Source organism: Fusarium phalaenopsidis (genome assembly GCF_050370095.1).
Source record: "Fusarium phalaenopsidis strain FUZ10S chromosome Unknown contig_32288, whole genome shotgun sequence".
NCBI classification, from domain to species: domain Eukaryota; kingdom Fungi; phylum Ascomycota; class Sordariomycetes; order Hypocreales; family Nectriaceae; genus Fusarium; species Fusarium phalaenopsidis.
In genome coordinates, this window is record NW_028145412.1 from 1,235,160 (window position 1) to 1,252,455 (window position 17,296).

The window sequence follows — 17,296 nt, forward strand, 5'->3', positions numbered from 1 at the left end:
AACAGATGAAGAATTGCAGAGGCAGAATTTACCAGCTGGATGGGACATGTAAGAAGTGGTTTGTTGGTCCATGTCAGTCTGCACGGCTGGACTTGGCGTACCACGTTGAATCTTTGGTGACATATTTTTCACGTGGGTCATCACCCCTTTCACATCAGGATCCTCAGGCAACCGATTGCATGGTTCTAGGAACTTGTGAATATCCCGTCACTGTAAATCAAACGAGACAGTGTGGAGTTTTACAACTGTGGGTATGGGGGAAAGAGAGAACTGGCCAGGCCCCTGGATCCTCTTGAGGCAGATGTTGGCTACAAGGATACGACGAGGATATGGCTGACAAGCTGACTCATGGCACCATGTCTCCGCCGCTTATGCAATCGAAACATGGCTTTCACTCTTGAGAGGAATCAAGTCCCGGCTTGGCTTCGGCTCATGTCTCTGTTGGACGCTTCTGACGATGTGCAGCATCTGGACAAGGGGAAGCGACATCTCCACAACTGCCGTTACGAAAATTATCTACGAGTTACTCCGCTGCCGTCCAAGGTTGCACCCGTCCGCGGTAGAATTATCATCTTGCCGCGGAAACCCCAGAGAACAAGGGAAAGCGAAAGGATTTACACACTAATGCGGGATACGGGGGATCAGCCTACATTGCCTGGCCAGGAAGCGAACTCACTGACCATGAAACTCCACCAGAGGAGAGTTTGCTGCAGACAACATCTCATCAAGTTGCTTTTACGTTTCTTCAACAAGATCCCTGGACACAGCTGAGCAGGGGGGTGTCTGGTTAGCGCGAGGTCATTATTGAGGACGCTTTGATCTTCGGCCCGAGGCACGATTGCCGCCAGTAGCTCCCTTTAATGGTGCGGTTTTTGGTCCGTGGGATGTTTGCGGGGGTGTCGCTTTAAGAATGTCGTTGTGGGCTGGGCTCCAGTCGCGGAATTCATGCGTTTGTGGATTTGGTGATGATTTTGACATGTGAAATTTACTCGAGTTTTTGAAGGCCTGCTCATATTTGCTTCGGGTGGAAACTTGTAGTATGTCTTAACCTTTGGCAGAGTAACTCCCGTCAAGATGCCACCGATATTAACTGCGCTCTGAGGTATATGACAGATTCCAGATGATAACACTCTCGGTTTATATACTCAAATACCACGTCAATAAGCACAGGCTATGCATTCACTGTATTCTACATGCTACACAACTCAACCCTACTCCCAAGGACATGCCCAGCCATCAATCTACACTGCAAAGCCTACGGTTCATCTAAAAGATGGCCTGCGCGTTGGGAGGTGAAGAGATTCCACCCTTCATGTTAAAAGGCGACGAAGACACAAAAAAGGTCCAACGGTTGAGTTCCTTGCATGTCTCGGCGAGCCGCTCCAGATCAAACAATTCACCTGCATCTCGTCAGCTTCTGGAAAGCAGCTTGATAGGTTAGGAGCTTACCGATGGGCATTCCCCATCCTGCTAGCATGTACTCGTGCATCAAGATGGTTCCTGGAGGTGGGGGATACACCTGTGCGTTGGTCAGCTTCAGATCTGCCATCTTGCACTGCATGACGAACCTCCCAGCTGATGGCATCACCTGCCACAGCTGCAAACCCCGTGTTCCACACCCACTTGAGCACGTCCAAGGTTCCCTCTACACCTGCATGTTGAGGGTTCGTGGAGGATGCATATGCCTTCTTGGCTTCGACGTCCATGTCCTGCTCCCACTCTTTGATGACGCCGGTGCGGACAAAGAGGATGTCGCCGCGCTGGAAGGTGATGCTACACTCTTTGGCAATCTCGAGGATGTCGGTTAGCTTGATGGCGTGGAGGGAAAAGGTTGTGTATTTGATGCCCTTCTTTTCTGCCCATGAGGCATAGTCGATTAAGACACCACGACCTGGAGTGGTCAGTATGTCTCACAGCAGTTGACCAATAAGATACAAACCTGTGATGCCTTCGCGAGCCCAGTGTTGAATGCCAATGCGCCCATTGGAACGATCAAGAATCTCTTCCTTGGTCGTTCCGCCATAAAACACGCGCTCCGAGCTTCCCTCTTCGATAGGCGTGGAAAAGTGTCGTAGACCATCCCACTGGCTACTCTGCTCTATCATTTCATCAGCATCGCACAAGCCAAGTTCATGCAGGTCAACAAACGAGGATTCATAACGTAGATGTCATCAAACGCAACACCACCAAGGATCGGCACAACCTTGAACTCGCATGGCTGACGGTTGAAGCAAGCGTACTCCAGCTTGTTCAAGTCCCAGCCAAGGTTTACACGGATGCCAGTCTGGATCTGCTTTGCAGCTGCAGCCACCCTTTCAGGCGTAAGAAGCACAAGTCTTCCAAGACCCTCCTCGCGGCTGCCGGGTTCTCCCACCCACACGCGCTTGGGGTTTGGAAGCTCGTCCCAAGACTTTTCCATGTACGAAGGGTCCATATTGCGCAGATAAATGAAAGATGAGTTTGAGGCTGATAAGTTGAGAGGGGCTTTCCCTCGTGGCGATTTACGAGGGCACTATGTAGTATTTCCCAATGCAGTCTCCTAAGTGGACACAGCTTTAGGTCAAGCCACCCGTCATAACATACCCGCATGTCATCGTCTGACCCGCCCACTAGTGAGGCAAGCCGAGTCTTCAAGCCCCCTCATCGATTGACACGAAATGGATAGCTGTGTTGGTCGGCGAGGAGGACTCGCGTGGGAGAAGGATCCATATAGACAGGCATGTAGTGCGTGCTGAGGCAAAGCCAGGGGAGATGCATCTAAAAGCAGGCAGGATCTGCATAAGTATCTCTTTTCCGCTTGATCGACCGATGACACCCCAGCAGAAACAGGTGGACCTGAACAAGGCCAGGGGTGAACCCAGCTTTCAGGCCCAGCAACACAGGCGAGAGCAAGACAGTGCTCTGCCTTGCATCAAAGATTACTTCTTCACGCCCCAGGATTGCATTTTAATTACTGCTGCTGTTCCTTTTCAATTTCTCCATCAAATCTCATTCTTCTCTTCCTTGTCTGTGCTTTCCCCCCTACTGCCCGTCATATTGCGTTAATCATGCCCCAAACCGGGAACCAGACGAGTCTGTACAACAGGCTTGTCATTGCTTTTGTTGCTCTCGGAGGCACTGTAAGTTTGAGGCCATTGTCAAGCTTCTTGTTTGAGCCATTCGTCTTGTAGACTGGCAATGCTGAGACCAGTTTCTAGACGTACGGATATGCTGCTTCCATTATCGGCAGTACCATTGGACAGAAAGGATGGTACAAGTTCTTTGACCTCCCTGAGGTGGGTGAGCCTGGCTACGACACCATCACAACGCCAGCCATCGCCACCGCGAATGGCCTCTTCGCAGCTGGAGGCGCCGTTGCTTGTCTCATTCTCATGTGGGCGTGCGATTACTTTGGCCGTCTACGAAGTATCCAGTTTGGCTGCGCTCTCGGTATTCTCGGCGGAGTGCTGCAGGCCGGTGCTCAAAGTCTAGCGTGAGAGTCCATCCTGCGATGATAGAGCAGCGCTGACTGTTACACAGCATGTTCCAAGCAGGACGATGGATCATGGGAATGTGTGTAGGTCTCATGGCAACAGTGACACCCATGTACCTCTCCGAAATGTCAAGCCCGTATGCTCGCGGCTGGCTCGTCGGCCACCACGCCATCTTCCTCGTCTTTGGCTACATGCTCTCCTCGTGGATTGGCTTCGCCGTCTACTTCTCCGACAACCAAGACTTTGGATGGAGGTTTCCCCTAGCCATCCAGGTGGCGCCACCCGTGGTGCTCCTCCTGGGTTCCCCGTGGGTTCCACGCTCTCCACGTTGGCTCATGTCCAAGGGGAACAAGGATGAGGCTTGGACCGTGCTTGCTCGTCTTCGAAAGTCTCCCAATGACCCTGAGGATCTCGTCGCTAGGGAAGAGTACTATCAGATTGAGAAGCAGCTTCAACTTGATGCTGAGAAGCTTGCTGCTTATGGTGGTAGTCCATGGAAGGCTGTTCTACAGAAGAAGAGTTACCGTAAGCGCATGATCATCGGGTTTCTTACGCAGTGGGGTGCTGAGTTTGGCGGCCCTCTCATCATCGTGAGTGAAGAAGCACAAGTTGGAGACATGAAGCTAACAGGAGACAGAACAACTATGCAGTCATTCTCTACACCAGCCTGGGACAGACTGGCTACATGCCACTGCTCCTCTCGGCCCTCTGGTTGACCACTGCTGGACTCATCTACAACCCCGGCGGTGCCTGGCTCCACGACAAGGTCAACTCGCGCCGCAAGATGTACATGACTGGCTTCGTCGGCATCATCATCACCACATCCATCTACTGCGCCATGATCTCCCAGTACGCCGGCACTGGCAACAAGGCAGGTAATGCGATTGGTGTCTTGTTCATGTTCCTGTACCTCGCCTTCCAGGGAACCTTCTGCAACACGACCATGTACCTGTACGTGTCGGAGATTTTCCCGACTGAAATTCGTTCGATCGGCATCGGTTTCTCCCTATTTGGACAATTCGCCGGTAAGAATAACATCTAGCAATGCAGTGGAACCCTGCTAACCATCCATCACAAGCCACCATCATCCTCCTTCAAACAGCGCCCATTGGCTTTGCAGAAGTCGGATGGAAGTACTTCCTCGTCGTCATCGCCTGGAGTGTGCTCTTTGTGCCTGCGATCTACTTCTTCTGGCCCGAGACCGCCCGGCTATCGCTCGAGGAGATTGGAAAGCAGTTTGGCGACGAGGTTGCAGTGCATATCACCGATGCGACCGCCGAGGAGAGGGCTGCTGTGGATCAGAAGCTGACGCAGCATGAGGTTGTCGAGACCAAGGATAACAAGGCGCTCGATACCATGGATACCGCAGAGGAGGTCCAGTCTAGTCGCAGCAGCGATGCTGGTTCCAGGGTCTAGATGTTGCTCTTGGGTTTGAACGATCAATCATGTTATTAGCAAGCGTTGATGTCTTTTTGCAGCAACACAGCCGTGTCGGACCAAACCCATCACCGGTTGATGGCTTGATATCTGATCTAGACTCGCAAACAGCTACGGTACCATCAAGTTAGATAGAATGAATGAAAGACTACGTACCGGGCTTGTGAAGATTTCAGTGACTCTCATTCATCTCCACAAATGGGTCCTCGGAGGATCATCTTGCATGCATAATTCCACACTCGGCCAAATGGCCATCATCAATCGCCACAGTACATCCTTCAAAGACTCCAACGTTGTATTCCTCCAGCTTCCTGCCAAGTCACCAACTTGATCCTCATCCTGATTCTCCGCGGCAGTGGCACAACGTGTCGTACGGGACAGCCGCAAACGTTGCAATGCTAATGTCATCCCGTCCAGGGCTGACCTCCACCCTCTGCCGTCCCATCTCCACATATGCCGCATGATAATTCCCGTCTAGATCCTTTGGCGGCGGAAAGATTCCAGGGAGTCCTTGTCCATGTTGGACAGCCCCGTCGAAGGAATTCATTCCTTCTTTTGTTTCCCCGCGCCATATCACCGGTTCTCTAACGAGTGAACAAGTTCGTTGGATTCCCTGAGGGTTGGTTCTTGGCTTGCAGAAGCTGGGGTGAGCGAGTGCGAGGTGGTTACGCAATGGTTTCTGTTTCTTGAATTCCGTAGCAACTGTCCAAGTAACCCACCACAACCATGTCCTTGTCACCTCTGATCCAGATTTATGCACTACACACATTTGTGCACTGTACAACAAAGCCCCCATGTACACCGGGAGGATCATGATCTTCAACCACAAGTTTCAAGATCCCTGTAAGCATAAGGGCGATCATGCTCCATGGGTTGCCTCGGAAGTCGATCAGTCAATTCCCACGAGGGGGCTTCCGAGAGGCACAAGATGGCACCTCTTGGCGACAGGGACCCCTACGTTCCCATCCGGGACTTGGGTACAGCAACCAACGCGTTTTCAGAATTTCCATTACATTCTCGTGTTGGCTGTTGCTGCTTAGGTACCCAAGACTCGTCATGCGAGTTTGAGACATTCCTGCACACCGAGAAATACCGCCCCCTGAGTGACACTGCGCATGCCGATGAAATGCGTTGTTTAGGTGGCGTGGCCACCCGTCAACTTCGAGGTTGGCCCCAGTGATGAACGAGTTCTCGCTCGCTAGAAGACAAGAGCACGGTTCATGTCGCGGATCTCCCCAGGGCACGTTACCCAGCGTCTTGCGTGATTTTCGTACAACTGATGGCAAGTATCAAGCCTGTGATGGTCCATGTATATGGAAATGGTGTTGATCCGCATGCTGTCTCGGCCATGTTCTCCAGCGAGTCCCATCCCAGCCTGCTGCTAAACAGTGCGATTTTGCAGGGAGCATGTCTTCTTACTTCTCCACCTCGTTTCCTTTTTTCTTTTTCTCCCCATTCCCCCGCCGGTCCTTTTGTTGGTCGTAGTCCAAGTCTCCAAGGTGCCTGCAAAGCGCGAAACTGACTCTTCTTTGTCTCATTGTGGAATCACTTTCACAGTGACGCGCCAGGTCGCAAGGGCAAGAGTAACGAGCGCCAACTGAGGCGATATTGGTCCTGGAACCCCAGTACCTTGGATCCTAGCCTCAGTTACAACCTCGTGGAGGATGCTCCTCATCAACCACCATGACCTTGTCAGATTCCTCCTCGGTGGCCAGGACTGCCAGGCTTGCCAGCCTCGATTCAGCAGTTCACGAAGCCCACCTGCTTCGATCTCTCGCTGCACAGCTGGTCTCCACCTCGTGCGCGAAATCTTCTCGACAGAACTGGGTGGCCTTGTCAATAGTATTCCAAAGGCCATTTTGGTCACGCCCATGACCTGGAAAGTTAACCTGTCGGATATCTCTGCCACTCTATCCCCCGCCTCCGACTCGACATCGCAAACGAGGGCTTCGGCTCCCTCTACCACAAACATACTTTCGCCAAAGCCTGACACCGCAACTGAAAGATCACTTCATCTCCGATTTGACCATCTATCATCCATCTGCCTCTCCGTGACAATTTCGTCTTTACCATGCTATGGCCCCACGATGTAGTAGTTGTTAGGTAAAAGCGTCGTTGCTGCAGGGAGGGGCTGCTGAATCACCTACCGTTGCCGCAACCTCTGCACAAGATGCACAAATGATTGTTATGCACACACAGTGTCAGTTGTTAAGTACCACCTGGAGAAAAGGGAGGGGTTGGGTAACACCCGGACAAGGATCGGGCGGGAGTGAGCCGCCTCCGAGACGTCAGGGGTCAGGAGGTACTTTCATTAACTCACTTGGACTTGTGCAAAGGTATAGTGGACAATGCCAGGCTGGCTTCTTATGATCGACAGAGCCGAGGTCTCGGACTACCACATGACACTGCCAAATCTTCACCTACCCTATATTCACCGAAGAACGCAACTCAGAATGCGATTTCCAAAGAAACGGATCTTCTATTACAGCACACAAGCTCTTGTTCAAGATAAATTATTCACCCCGAGGCTTTTAATCCCGTGGTATAAAAAGGCAGTTATATAAAAGCAGCACCAAGTTAGGTAGTCTAATGGTTGGTTGTCATAAACCACCGAATGTGAACAACAAACCAAGCATACAACTCATCTGGTTACCCAAATTAACATCAGCAGATAAACAAAGCCTAGTTATTTACCACGGATATAACTCTTACCTCTGCACATCGGTTGGGGAAATGGGATGTGCCGAGATTTACTCTCATGAAGGCGGTACAATAGAACAAGCAAGATACTACGGGTTGTTAAGATATAAAAAAACAGGACTATGAGATCCGCTCTATGCTAAAAACCAAGGCGAGTAAATAGGACTTTATCTGTCTCATATTCACGAATACATCATTATCAAGCAGCGACTGTCAGCCCGGGGGTCATGAGGCTTCGGCAGTGGGTGTTGCGCTCTCAAATTGGTTTATTAAAAGCAACACTTGCCCGGTACGTCTTTCTAAATCATGGAATGTGTTAAACTAGTGGTCGCGGCGGTATTTCTGCCTGATGTTTCTAACATTCCCCTCACACGCTTAGGGAACGGGGCATCACTGCGTGGAACGTCACTTGGGTATAGTTTTTGCAAACTCGGTATTTGATAAAGGCTGCCTCATAGGGTCATTATGAGCCATAATTATTCGCTAATCACCGTATTGATAGTACTCGGGCAAATGCCTTGACACTCGGTGTTCACGCTCTATCTGGCTCTGATGTTGAGGCCGCTTCTTGCAGGCTTGCTTGTTCTAAGCGACACAAGTATGAAGTTACATTGAGACCGAGCTTTCAGTTCATTCTCGAACTTTAGACAAGCCTCTTCAAGGATGTGTTCAGGGGTGTCGCAGTTGGCTAAAGGCATTCACTTGATTGAGTCACCATGGTGAACATTGTGTTCGTGCTGGGATGATCATTAGCTAGATCCTCCCCGGAAAGCTCTAAAAACATCTCGTGGGAACGGCATTTACTTCAGAGTGAGGCGAGTGTGGTTTCTTCGTCGAGTGAATGAACCATTCCTCGGAAGCGAGTTGCTCGCGGCTTGTGAGATCTTCATATTGCTTCTAAGTTAGCCTTTTTCATACCTGACATCGAGAAGGATTATTCAGAGCAAAAATTTGATTGGAAGGACCTGCCTAGTTCTGTATTCAAATCAAATGCCCAATTATATTTAGCCTGTGCCGTGAGCCCTCTATTCAGTGTTCCCGGTCAACATCTTGATTTGCACAGAGAGGTTATAAGGATATCATACTTTGTGAGTTTTGATGAATATCACAAAATAGATCACAATAAATCTCCAATTATGGCTCATTATCCGGAACTTGGCCTTGGATGAGCAGCGAGTACTGGCTTATCTGAGGTTATTGGCATCTTGTTTAAAGACGCCATCCCAACGAGACAGAACCAATAATAATCTACAAAGACGCGAGTTCGTCCTAAATTATTAGCGTCTGTTCAAGGCCTATTCCCTTTTTGAGCCGTCGATGCCTGTTGCAAGGGCAGATTAGATAAAAGCTTTTTGTGATCATCATGTCGACTCTACAGAGGATATCAACTACAACAACAAAGAACATGGTTGCCGATACATGTTAGCATTGAGTCTTAATGCCTACGATACAATCGACCATCTGCCTGTCTGCATCATTAGAGAGATCTTAGGCCTTAGTTTCCACGATACGGAGTGTGCAACCATCTCGGTCTGATCTAGTCCGAAGGCATTTCTGTCTTTACTAAGTCTTCTAGCGGTGCCAGCGCACAATCCACATACTGACCGCTTTTCGCTTTTCTCTTGCTACAAATGTGCAGATCAAAAGATACCGAATTTCATTATTCGGCTGCCTAACGCGCCCATGGTTGCATTTAAGCCAGCGTACATGTAGACAAAACAAAAGGCCCTTTGTGGCTGTGCCAGGCTGGCAGCCCCGACACCAATGAACCAACAATTGTTCGCTTAAAACAGGGCGTCAAGCACTGGTAATTACCCCATTGAACATTGCCATCCCCGGATTGGACTCGCATTGCATCCCTATTTGGGCCATGTGGCTATTGACAGGCGGGCGTTGATCCCGCCCACCTGTCGGCATTCTTTGGGCATGTTGTGGGTCAATATCTAACCGCTTCTAGAGAATACACCACCCTGTCCTCTGAAATAAAGTGCTCACCAGATCTCTTGACGAGGGTCTCCCGCATGCATCTCAAGTCTGGAGCTGATTGTCGTCATGGCACATGTCTGGGTGAAATTCGCATTCGCACAGCTGTTGGTATCTGGGCAAAATAGCTTACGGTTAGAAATAGAGTTTTAGTGAGAAATCTCTGTTGATGGAACATGCAAAGGCCCTCTTAGCCGTTTAATTAAAGACCGTTATTGGCTGCCGTACGCTTCTTTGTGCTAGTCACGAAGGCTTACATCATGAACAGAAGCTTTGACAAATGACGAGGAAATAAAAACAAAGATTGTTTACGGTTGCCTTCCGAGGATGGCAGGATTCTTTGGGTTCTTGGCAGATGAGATAATTTTAAGACCACTCTGATTGACCAGAATATGCGAAATCATACCTTGTCAATCCTTCGAGGCCGAGCTAACTGTTTTAAGGTGTCAAGCTGAGCACTAGACTCCCGCATTATTGGTGGCCCCTACGGCTGCAACCGAGTTGACACACCCGACGACAGGGGCAGACAGCGATCAGGAGGATCTGTTTCGATTACCTTGGTTTGCAGGTTCTAGATCTTTAGCTCGTATGTCGAATTACGCGTCGCCATGGGAACAGAATCCGCCGAGGCTGTGTGTGGCCCTTGTTTTTGCGGGTGCCTAGAATGAGGTTATTCAGGCCACACTGGCTTCTTCAGGCATCAACTATTTAATCTTGGGCGACGCTGCATGAGCTCACACTTCTACAGCATTCTCACAGCATTCTCACAGCATTCTTACCGCTCTATCTTATAAAACATTAGCTCGACAGTTTCCGAACAACATATCTTCAAAATGTTCACCAAGACCGCCTGCTCTCTCCTCGTCCTGGCCTCGGCCGCCCAGGGCTTCAAGTTCACCGGCCCCGAGGGTGACAGCCTCGACGTCACCAAAAACATCACCATCACCTGGAAGCAGGAGAACAAAACCACCGAGAAGGAGTTCGGTCTCTTCTGGTACACCAAGCCCGATGACCTTCTGACGCTCAGCTTTGAGATCGGCTACAAAATCAACATCTCCGATGGGGAGTACGTTTGGTCGCCGAGCCCCAACACACGCAAGGAGTTGAGCAAGTATAAGGATGCTCTCACCAAGAACAAGCTCGTCCGCTTCCAGGCTGAGTTCTATGACGGGGATGAGAAGACTCAGGATGATGTTTTCAGCAGCAATTACACAATTACTGGACTGGACGAGGAGGGGGCCAATGCCGGATCGGAGGTGATGCCTACGTGGGGATTGGTTGCTGGCGGACTTGCTGCGGCTGGGTTGATGATGGCATAAGGGGATTAGCACTGTCACCCTTGCATCTGTGGGATCAGGGGTGGCTGTTCAATGCCAGGGATTCTCGCACGACAATCTGGGACAAGCTCATGAGTCGTTCATAGGAGGGCGATTTTTGTACTGCTGGTCACCTCCATTTATTGAAATCTGATGTTGATTGGGGAGTTCTTCTAGTCAAGCGGGCTTTTTTCTTGTATGAACTTGGATGGGTTTAGCCAAACGACACATGTCTACAAACTAATGATGAATAATTACCAACACCAATTAAAGCGATGGGTGAATATAAAGGACTTGAGAGATATTGGTCTATGAATTACTCTATGTATTATCTGCTAAATGAAATATAGCTGAACTGTGACTGATAACAAATAAAACCATCTATATGCGTAAGATCTGCTGGACTGGAAAAAGCTGCAAAGAAAACCACCCAATCTTGAACCAACGCCAACACCTCGCTACTTCAAAACACTCAAGCCTTCTTCTTCTTTCCCATATTCCACTTCTTTACGCGGAACAGATAATAAGAAACAACAGCAACAAAGATATTAAACACAATGTACACCCACACGATGCCAAAGTTGCGCCAGCGTTCGCTGTTGTAGATGTTGCTACCGGCCATAAACTGGTCGGCGTTGGTGAGCGAGCAGTAGCTGCAGTTCTCCCGGGCATCTGGGTTTTGAAGCTGTCCAGGTGCCATCTTGAGGTAGTCGGCGAGGTATTCGCCACAGGTCTGGTTGTCGGGTGGGTTGAAGATGGATGTTTCGGCCGCGGAACAGGTGACGGCTCGGCCAGCTAGTTGTGTGGAAACAATGCCGGCGACCCAATAGGTGAAGGGACTGACTCGGTACATGAAGATCCAGAAACCGGGAAGGGCTGTTGGGGACTGCATGACACCGCAAAAGGTCAAGGAGAGGAGAACCAAGAGAGTGACGATTCCAGAGGCAGTGAGAGCGTCGGGAAGAGCGGCAATGGTCATCTGGGCAAAGGAGCTGGCGTAGAGGAGGAGCTGAATCATGAACAGAAGGACAAGGCCTTGGCGAGCTGAACTTTGGATACCGACGATGGGGTAGTAGAATGTCGCAAAGATGAGGATACCGGTGAGGATCTGATAGGGAATTTCGACGATGACGTTGGCGATCATGAAGGCCTTCCAAGAATAGGCCTTGCTGGGGCGCTCGCGGACTTCGTAGAGGGAGCGCTGGGTAACGAAATGAGGTTGGATCTGGGGTCTGTTAGTATGAATTTGGAGGAGGGGCTGTCAGGAAGCTTACCTGTTGGACAATGGTGGAGAAAATGGTGATGATCATGAAGACTGCAAACATAATGTTCTGCATACCAGCAAGAGTACCATCAGCCTTCCAGAAGGAAAAGCCGACAAAGAGACCAGCGATAGTTCCGAGCATGAGCTTCGACATGATATACGAAGGCATTCTCCAATATTGCTGGAACACTCGAACCGTCACCTCTCGAAGCTGATCAACAAAAGGCATGGCAAACTCAGAGTGGCTATCCGCGGTATCTTGGTTGGATGAAGGGTTCGGCTTTTCCATGTGAATCCGGTCGACTTCAGCGTAGACGTCGGCTCGCTCTTGGCTTGCCTTCCACACGCTGTGCCAGTCTTGACCTGAAGAGTTGGTACCGTTGTTGACAATCTCAAGCATCCATTCAGCAGGGTTTTCTTCGTCTCCACAAGCCCGGGCGCCGTTATTCTGGAAGTATGTGAGAAGCTTGCGGGAGTTATTGCCAATGTCGCCGAAATAGACAGTCTTGCCACCACGAGCCAAGAAGAGCAGACGATCGAATTGCTGGAAGAGGACAGCGCTGGGCTGATGCACAGTGCAAAGAATAGCCTGACCCGCATCCGCAAGCTTCCTCAAGAAGGCGACAATAGCCCAAGAGCTCTGCGAGTCCAGACCACTTGTCGGTTCATCGAGGAACAGGAGGAGCTTTGGCTTGGCGGCAAGTTCGACGCCGATTGTCAGAAGCTTGCGTTGCTCCACGTTGAGGCCTTCACCAGGGACGCCGACGACTGCGTTGGCGAAATCTCTCATGTTGAGCATGTCGATGACTTCTTCGACCCACTTGTGCTTTTCTTCGATGCTGACGGACTTGGGTTGGCGGAGCATGGCGCTGAAACGGAGACTCTCGCGGACGGTGGAGGTGTCGAGGTGAAGATCTGAATAATGATTAGTACTTGGTGAGAAAGCGGGAGGAGATCTTGTTCTTACCCTGCTGCTGAACATAGCCAGTCTTTCGCTGGAAGCTGGCGTCCAGGGGTTGACCATTGACGAACAGATCACCAGTGATAACACCCATCGTAGTTCGTTGAGCGAGCACATCTAACAGAGTAGTCTTTCCAGCGCCACTCACGCCCATCAGAGCAGTAAGAGTACCGGGCTTGACCCAACCAGTAACGTTATCCAAAAGCCTTCTGGGTTCGCCCTTGATCTCAATATCGTAGACAAGATCCTTCCAGGTAAAGATATCAGTCTGCGGCTCCATGGCGGGAAGAGTTCCAGCATCAGAGCCTCGGGACACAGCAAGCTCTTCGTTGACAGCACTCCTGTCGACACCGCCCTGGAGGTGGGCGGGAACGTGACCGCGCTGGAAGACGAGGACCTCGGCTTTGCTCGCAGTCTTGGAGTTGAGTTCGGTCGCGACAAAGTAGATGATCATGAAGCCGATGAGGAAAGCGAAGAGGATGCCGAGGTTGCGCCAAACGTGGGAATAGGAGTACTTGTAGTTGGTCTCAATGAAGGAGTCGCCATTCACGGTGTACTCGCCAGCCACAGCGCCAACAGCTGAACAGATCCAGGAGTCGCCGGAGAGAGGTGTGTATGCTGGGATGATAGACGAGCATGTAAAGTTTCGACCGTGGAATTCGTTGGCGATGAGAATCTCGAAGCCATAGAAAATCGGGTTGATCCACCTGTTAAAGATTAGTTACTGTTTTAATGTCAACTTGGGTTATCACTCACCTGATCCAACTAAACCAGTCATGCATCTGGGGCACACGAATCATAAAGCCAGAGTAGATAACAAGGGCCAAGACCATGACTCCAGCAAGCAACATGGCCTGAGAAACCGTCTTTGTGATGGCAGCGAGAGTGCGGAAGATGGCCGACATGACAAAGGTGCAGAGATACGTGATCAGGAAGTAGAGGAAAAACTGGCCAGGCTCCCGACGCAGTCCAGCCATGAAGTAGAGGATGATGTTGAAAACGGTTCCCGTGATGAACTTGATCGGTATATCTGCGACAATACCTGATATGGCTTCGGCGGCTGGGTGATAGAATGCGTAAGAGGCGTGTTTCTCAACAATGGGTCGTTGTTCGTAGAGGTTGTTGATTTCGGAAATAGCCGTGAGAGCATTCATGAGAATAGCCATGAAGAGAACAGAGCCCTTCGAGTAGAAGCCGACAGTTGCATCAGGGGTGTTGTAGAAGACAGAACCGATAATCAGGGCCATGATAAGGTTGGTGGAGACACTGGTGGCTGTGGCAGACAGGTCGTTCCAGATGCGTTGGTAAGCTCGTTTTGTGGTGAGCTTGATCTGGGTTGCCAGGCTGATGATGTAGGGAGACTTGGGACGGACATGCTTTGCTTGTCTGCGAAGTTGTTAGTCGACAGTTGAAATGGTGGGGAAAGGTCATGTACACACCGGAAGTTCTTTTGTTCTCTCAACTCTTGGATGGCACCAGACCTGGGATCGATGGGAAACTCCTGCTGATACAGCTCAATCTGCTCCTTCAGAGCCCTGTACTCGGGAGAGTTGAGCCAATACGTCTCAAACTCCTCAGGCGTACGAGGGACCCGGTTCTCCATGCCCGGTCGGATCTGACGCTCCTGGGGGTTGGTCACAGAGGTGAGGAAGTCGCCTGTGGTCTGACGCTGAGGGCAAAGCCAGCCCATTCGCTCAAAGTAGTCCTTGGCCTCGCTTGCGGGACCAAAGTAGATCTGTCGGCCTTCGTACAAGACGACGGCCTTGTCGAAAAGGTCGTAGATGGCTTGACTGGCTTGGTAGATGGCCATGGCGTGGGCGCCGCCGGTATAGTCGGCAGCCAGACGGATGGTCTGAGCAAACTTCAGGGCTGTCGCTGAGTCCAAACCACGTGTACTGCAAAATGTCAGTAAAAGGAATACCACTCTGAGAATTTTCCTAACCTGTTGTCCCATGCCGCCAGGGGCGACTGCGCGAGGATCATCTCCGCGATACTCACACGCTTCCTCTCTCCTCCAGAGACTCCGCGGATAAAGTCGTTGCCGACCTTGGTGTTGTAGGTGTGGCTGAGACCGCAGACCGCCATGACGATCTTGGTGGCAATCGTGCAAGATTCCTCGCGGGACTCACCTATGAGAAGGGCGCGGTTGGAAGGCATGCGGCAAGCAGCTGCGAATTCGAGGGTTTGGCCGACGGTGAGATGGGGGAAGTGCTTGTCGACCTGTTTGACGAAAAGGTTAGTTGGGGTCTGGAACTGTAGGAGCAGGAATACTTGCCTCTTGGTTGTATGTGGTCTCGCCCTTGAACTCCTTCATCATATCCTTCTGAGGAATTCCATTGTAATGGATAGTCGATGACTCTCCAATGCCCAGTCCCTCCAGTTCACCAGTGATGGTCTTCAACAGCGTGCTGCATCCCGAACCAGGTCGTCCAAGAACGATCAAGAGCTCGCCACCGCGAAGAAGACCATCAAACTGGTTAAGAATTCGCTTAGGCTCCTTCTTTCCAAAGCTAAGGTGCTCTCCAATGCGCATCGGGGCTTGGACAATGTCGCCGAGGGTCTGTTGAAGCTGAAGAGCTGCGCCAGTGCCTGAGACACTGAGATCCTTGTAGGCGACTCCAGCAGCCTTGAGACTCACGCCCCCATCTTGGAGTTGTTGCATAAAATGAGGTAGCCATTGGGCAAGGTCGAAATCTTTGCTGGTAGGGTCCAAAGCAGGATCTTGCGCATCAGGAGTGAAATCGGGGATACCAGATGAAACAGCAGCCAAACTCTGTCGTCGCTGTGAAATTGAAGTAGCGATTCTCTGAAGCTCCTGACGATCTCCCTCCTCGATCATCATGGTATCCCTCTGGGCGCTGTGCAGCCGCGTGGCCATACTCAGGGAGCCATCGCTTAGGGTTCTGGTTCTGACACCCGATCGAATGGGTGCAAATTCGACGTCGACAGTCGGACTGTCTGATGATCTTCGTTCGGTCATGGTGATTGGAATGACACTATCCCCATCAAAGCTTGTAATTGAGGAAGTGTCTGTGGTTGAGCTATCCCATTAATCCAGGGGCCAGTTCACATATAAATAATATTAATCTCGAGCTGATAAACTACACATACGTCATCTTGTCAATCAAGGGTCGGGGTATCGACGAACCCGACGAATTCTATGGAAACGGGAAATTGTCAAGACCGTCGAGCAAAGCTTGTGTGAGCTTCAGGCCGCGGACACCGAGACTAAAGTCTGCACTGTCGGGGTGTTGGGCGCACCCGAATCCGCCAACAGCATAGCGTTAAAGCCGGGGCCCTTCGCTTCCCAGAGGGGTTTGACTCAGCGGAAAGCCATCGAAAACGGCTTGGAGAGAAACAAACACTGAGACAAACGTCAACAAACCGGGTACAAGGAGAGCACAGCCACGTAGACGCTAATCTACGGCGACATCATGCGTCCGCAACCCGAGCCGTGCTATCAATGCCATCCCCTAGGGCTGACGGGACTTGGTTAAGGTTCTGCCAGGGTCGGGGAGTCGGGTGTGCGAGGAATCCGAAAGAGATGACGGCAGATGTTAGCGCGATTCCGCATTCAGAATCCCCAACTGCCGCTTAGTCAGCGGAGTAATCAACCGTTCGGGCTGATTGTGGGCCTGTTAGAAAGTACATATTTTCCTGCCATCCGCTCTTATGGATTTAAGTACTCTATAACTTCAAGGCCGAGATCGTCTTCCGGAACCCTCACAACATGCACCATGATGAGGCGCTTGGAGAGAGCGGAAGGCCGGATGGTGTTCATCTTGCTCCTTAGCGAAAGCTGTTGAATCTTGTTGTCGCACGCAAACGGGATGACTTAAATCCCCGATTGACGTCCTTGGAGCTGGGCTTGGGAGCTCAAGCATCAACGCTAAAACCTCAAGTGAAGAGACCAGGCAATTTAGTCAAGAATTTGACCCAAAGTTCTGTCTCACCCCAGCAAATGAGTCCAGCGGCATATGAACGCAACGGCATATGAAATGCACGTCCCTCTACTCGCAAACAGGCAAGACCCTTGACCCAACACTGTTCTAGACCTGGCCTTCAGCTTGGGACATTCGGCTCGACAAAGGCATTGCCCTGTGCGGTTAGAAGCTGTCCCTGCAGGGCCACCAATGAGGATAATACGAGAAGAGGCTTCATT

At 50.8% G+C, this 17,296-nt stretch overlaps 4 protein-coding genes across 4 annotated transcripts; 2 read left to right on the forward strand and 2 right to left on the reverse strand.

Moving 5' to 3' along the window:
- Positions 1–1,266: 1,266 nt before the first annotated feature.
- LRP88_03985 (uncharacterized protein) lies at positions 1,267–2,434 on the reverse strand (the record flags this gene model as incomplete). Its single annotated transcript, XM_083240574.1, has 5 exons — positions 1,267–1,400; positions 1,450–1,519; positions 1,569–1,891; positions 1,940–2,098; positions 2,149–2,434. 5 exons carry the CDS (start codon positions 2,432–2,434, stop codon positions 1,267–1,269), a joined length of 972 nt encoding a protein of 323 aa, XP_083103864.1.
- Positions 2,435–3,047: 613 nt separating this feature from the next.
- Positions 3,048–4,889, forward strand: LRP88_03986 (general substrate transporter; the record flags this gene model as incomplete). The annotated part of the gene is made up of 5 exons (XM_083240575.1): positions 3,048–3,119; positions 3,198–3,472; positions 3,520–4,063; positions 4,111–4,498; positions 4,552–4,889. The coding sequence occupies 5 exons, from the start codon at positions 3,048–3,050 to the stop codon at positions 4,887–4,889; spliced, it is 1,617 nt and encodes a 538-aa protein (XP_083103865.1).
- A 5,537-nt stretch (positions 4,890–10,426) lies between these two features.
- On the forward strand, positions 10,427–10,912 carry LRP88_03987 (uncharacterized protein; the record flags this gene model as incomplete). The annotated part of the gene is made up of 1 exon (XM_083240576.1): positions 10,427–10,912. The coding sequence occupies one exon, from the start codon at positions 10,427–10,429 to the stop codon at positions 10,910–10,912; it is 486 nt and encodes a 161-aa protein (XP_083103866.1).
- A 469-nt stretch (positions 10,913–11,381) lies between these two features.
- On the reverse strand, positions 11,382–16,114 carry LRP88_03988 (uncharacterized protein; the record flags this gene model as incomplete). The annotated part of the gene is made up of 7 exons (XM_083240577.1): positions 11,382–12,134; positions 12,184–13,088; positions 13,141–13,841; positions 13,891–14,520; positions 14,574–15,029; positions 15,077–15,263; positions 15,406–16,114. 7 exons carry the CDS (start codon positions 16,112–16,114, stop codon positions 11,382–11,384), a joined length of 4,341 nt encoding a protein of 1,446 aa, XP_083103867.1.
- Between the last annotated feature and the right edge of the window lie 1,182 nt (positions 16,115–17,296).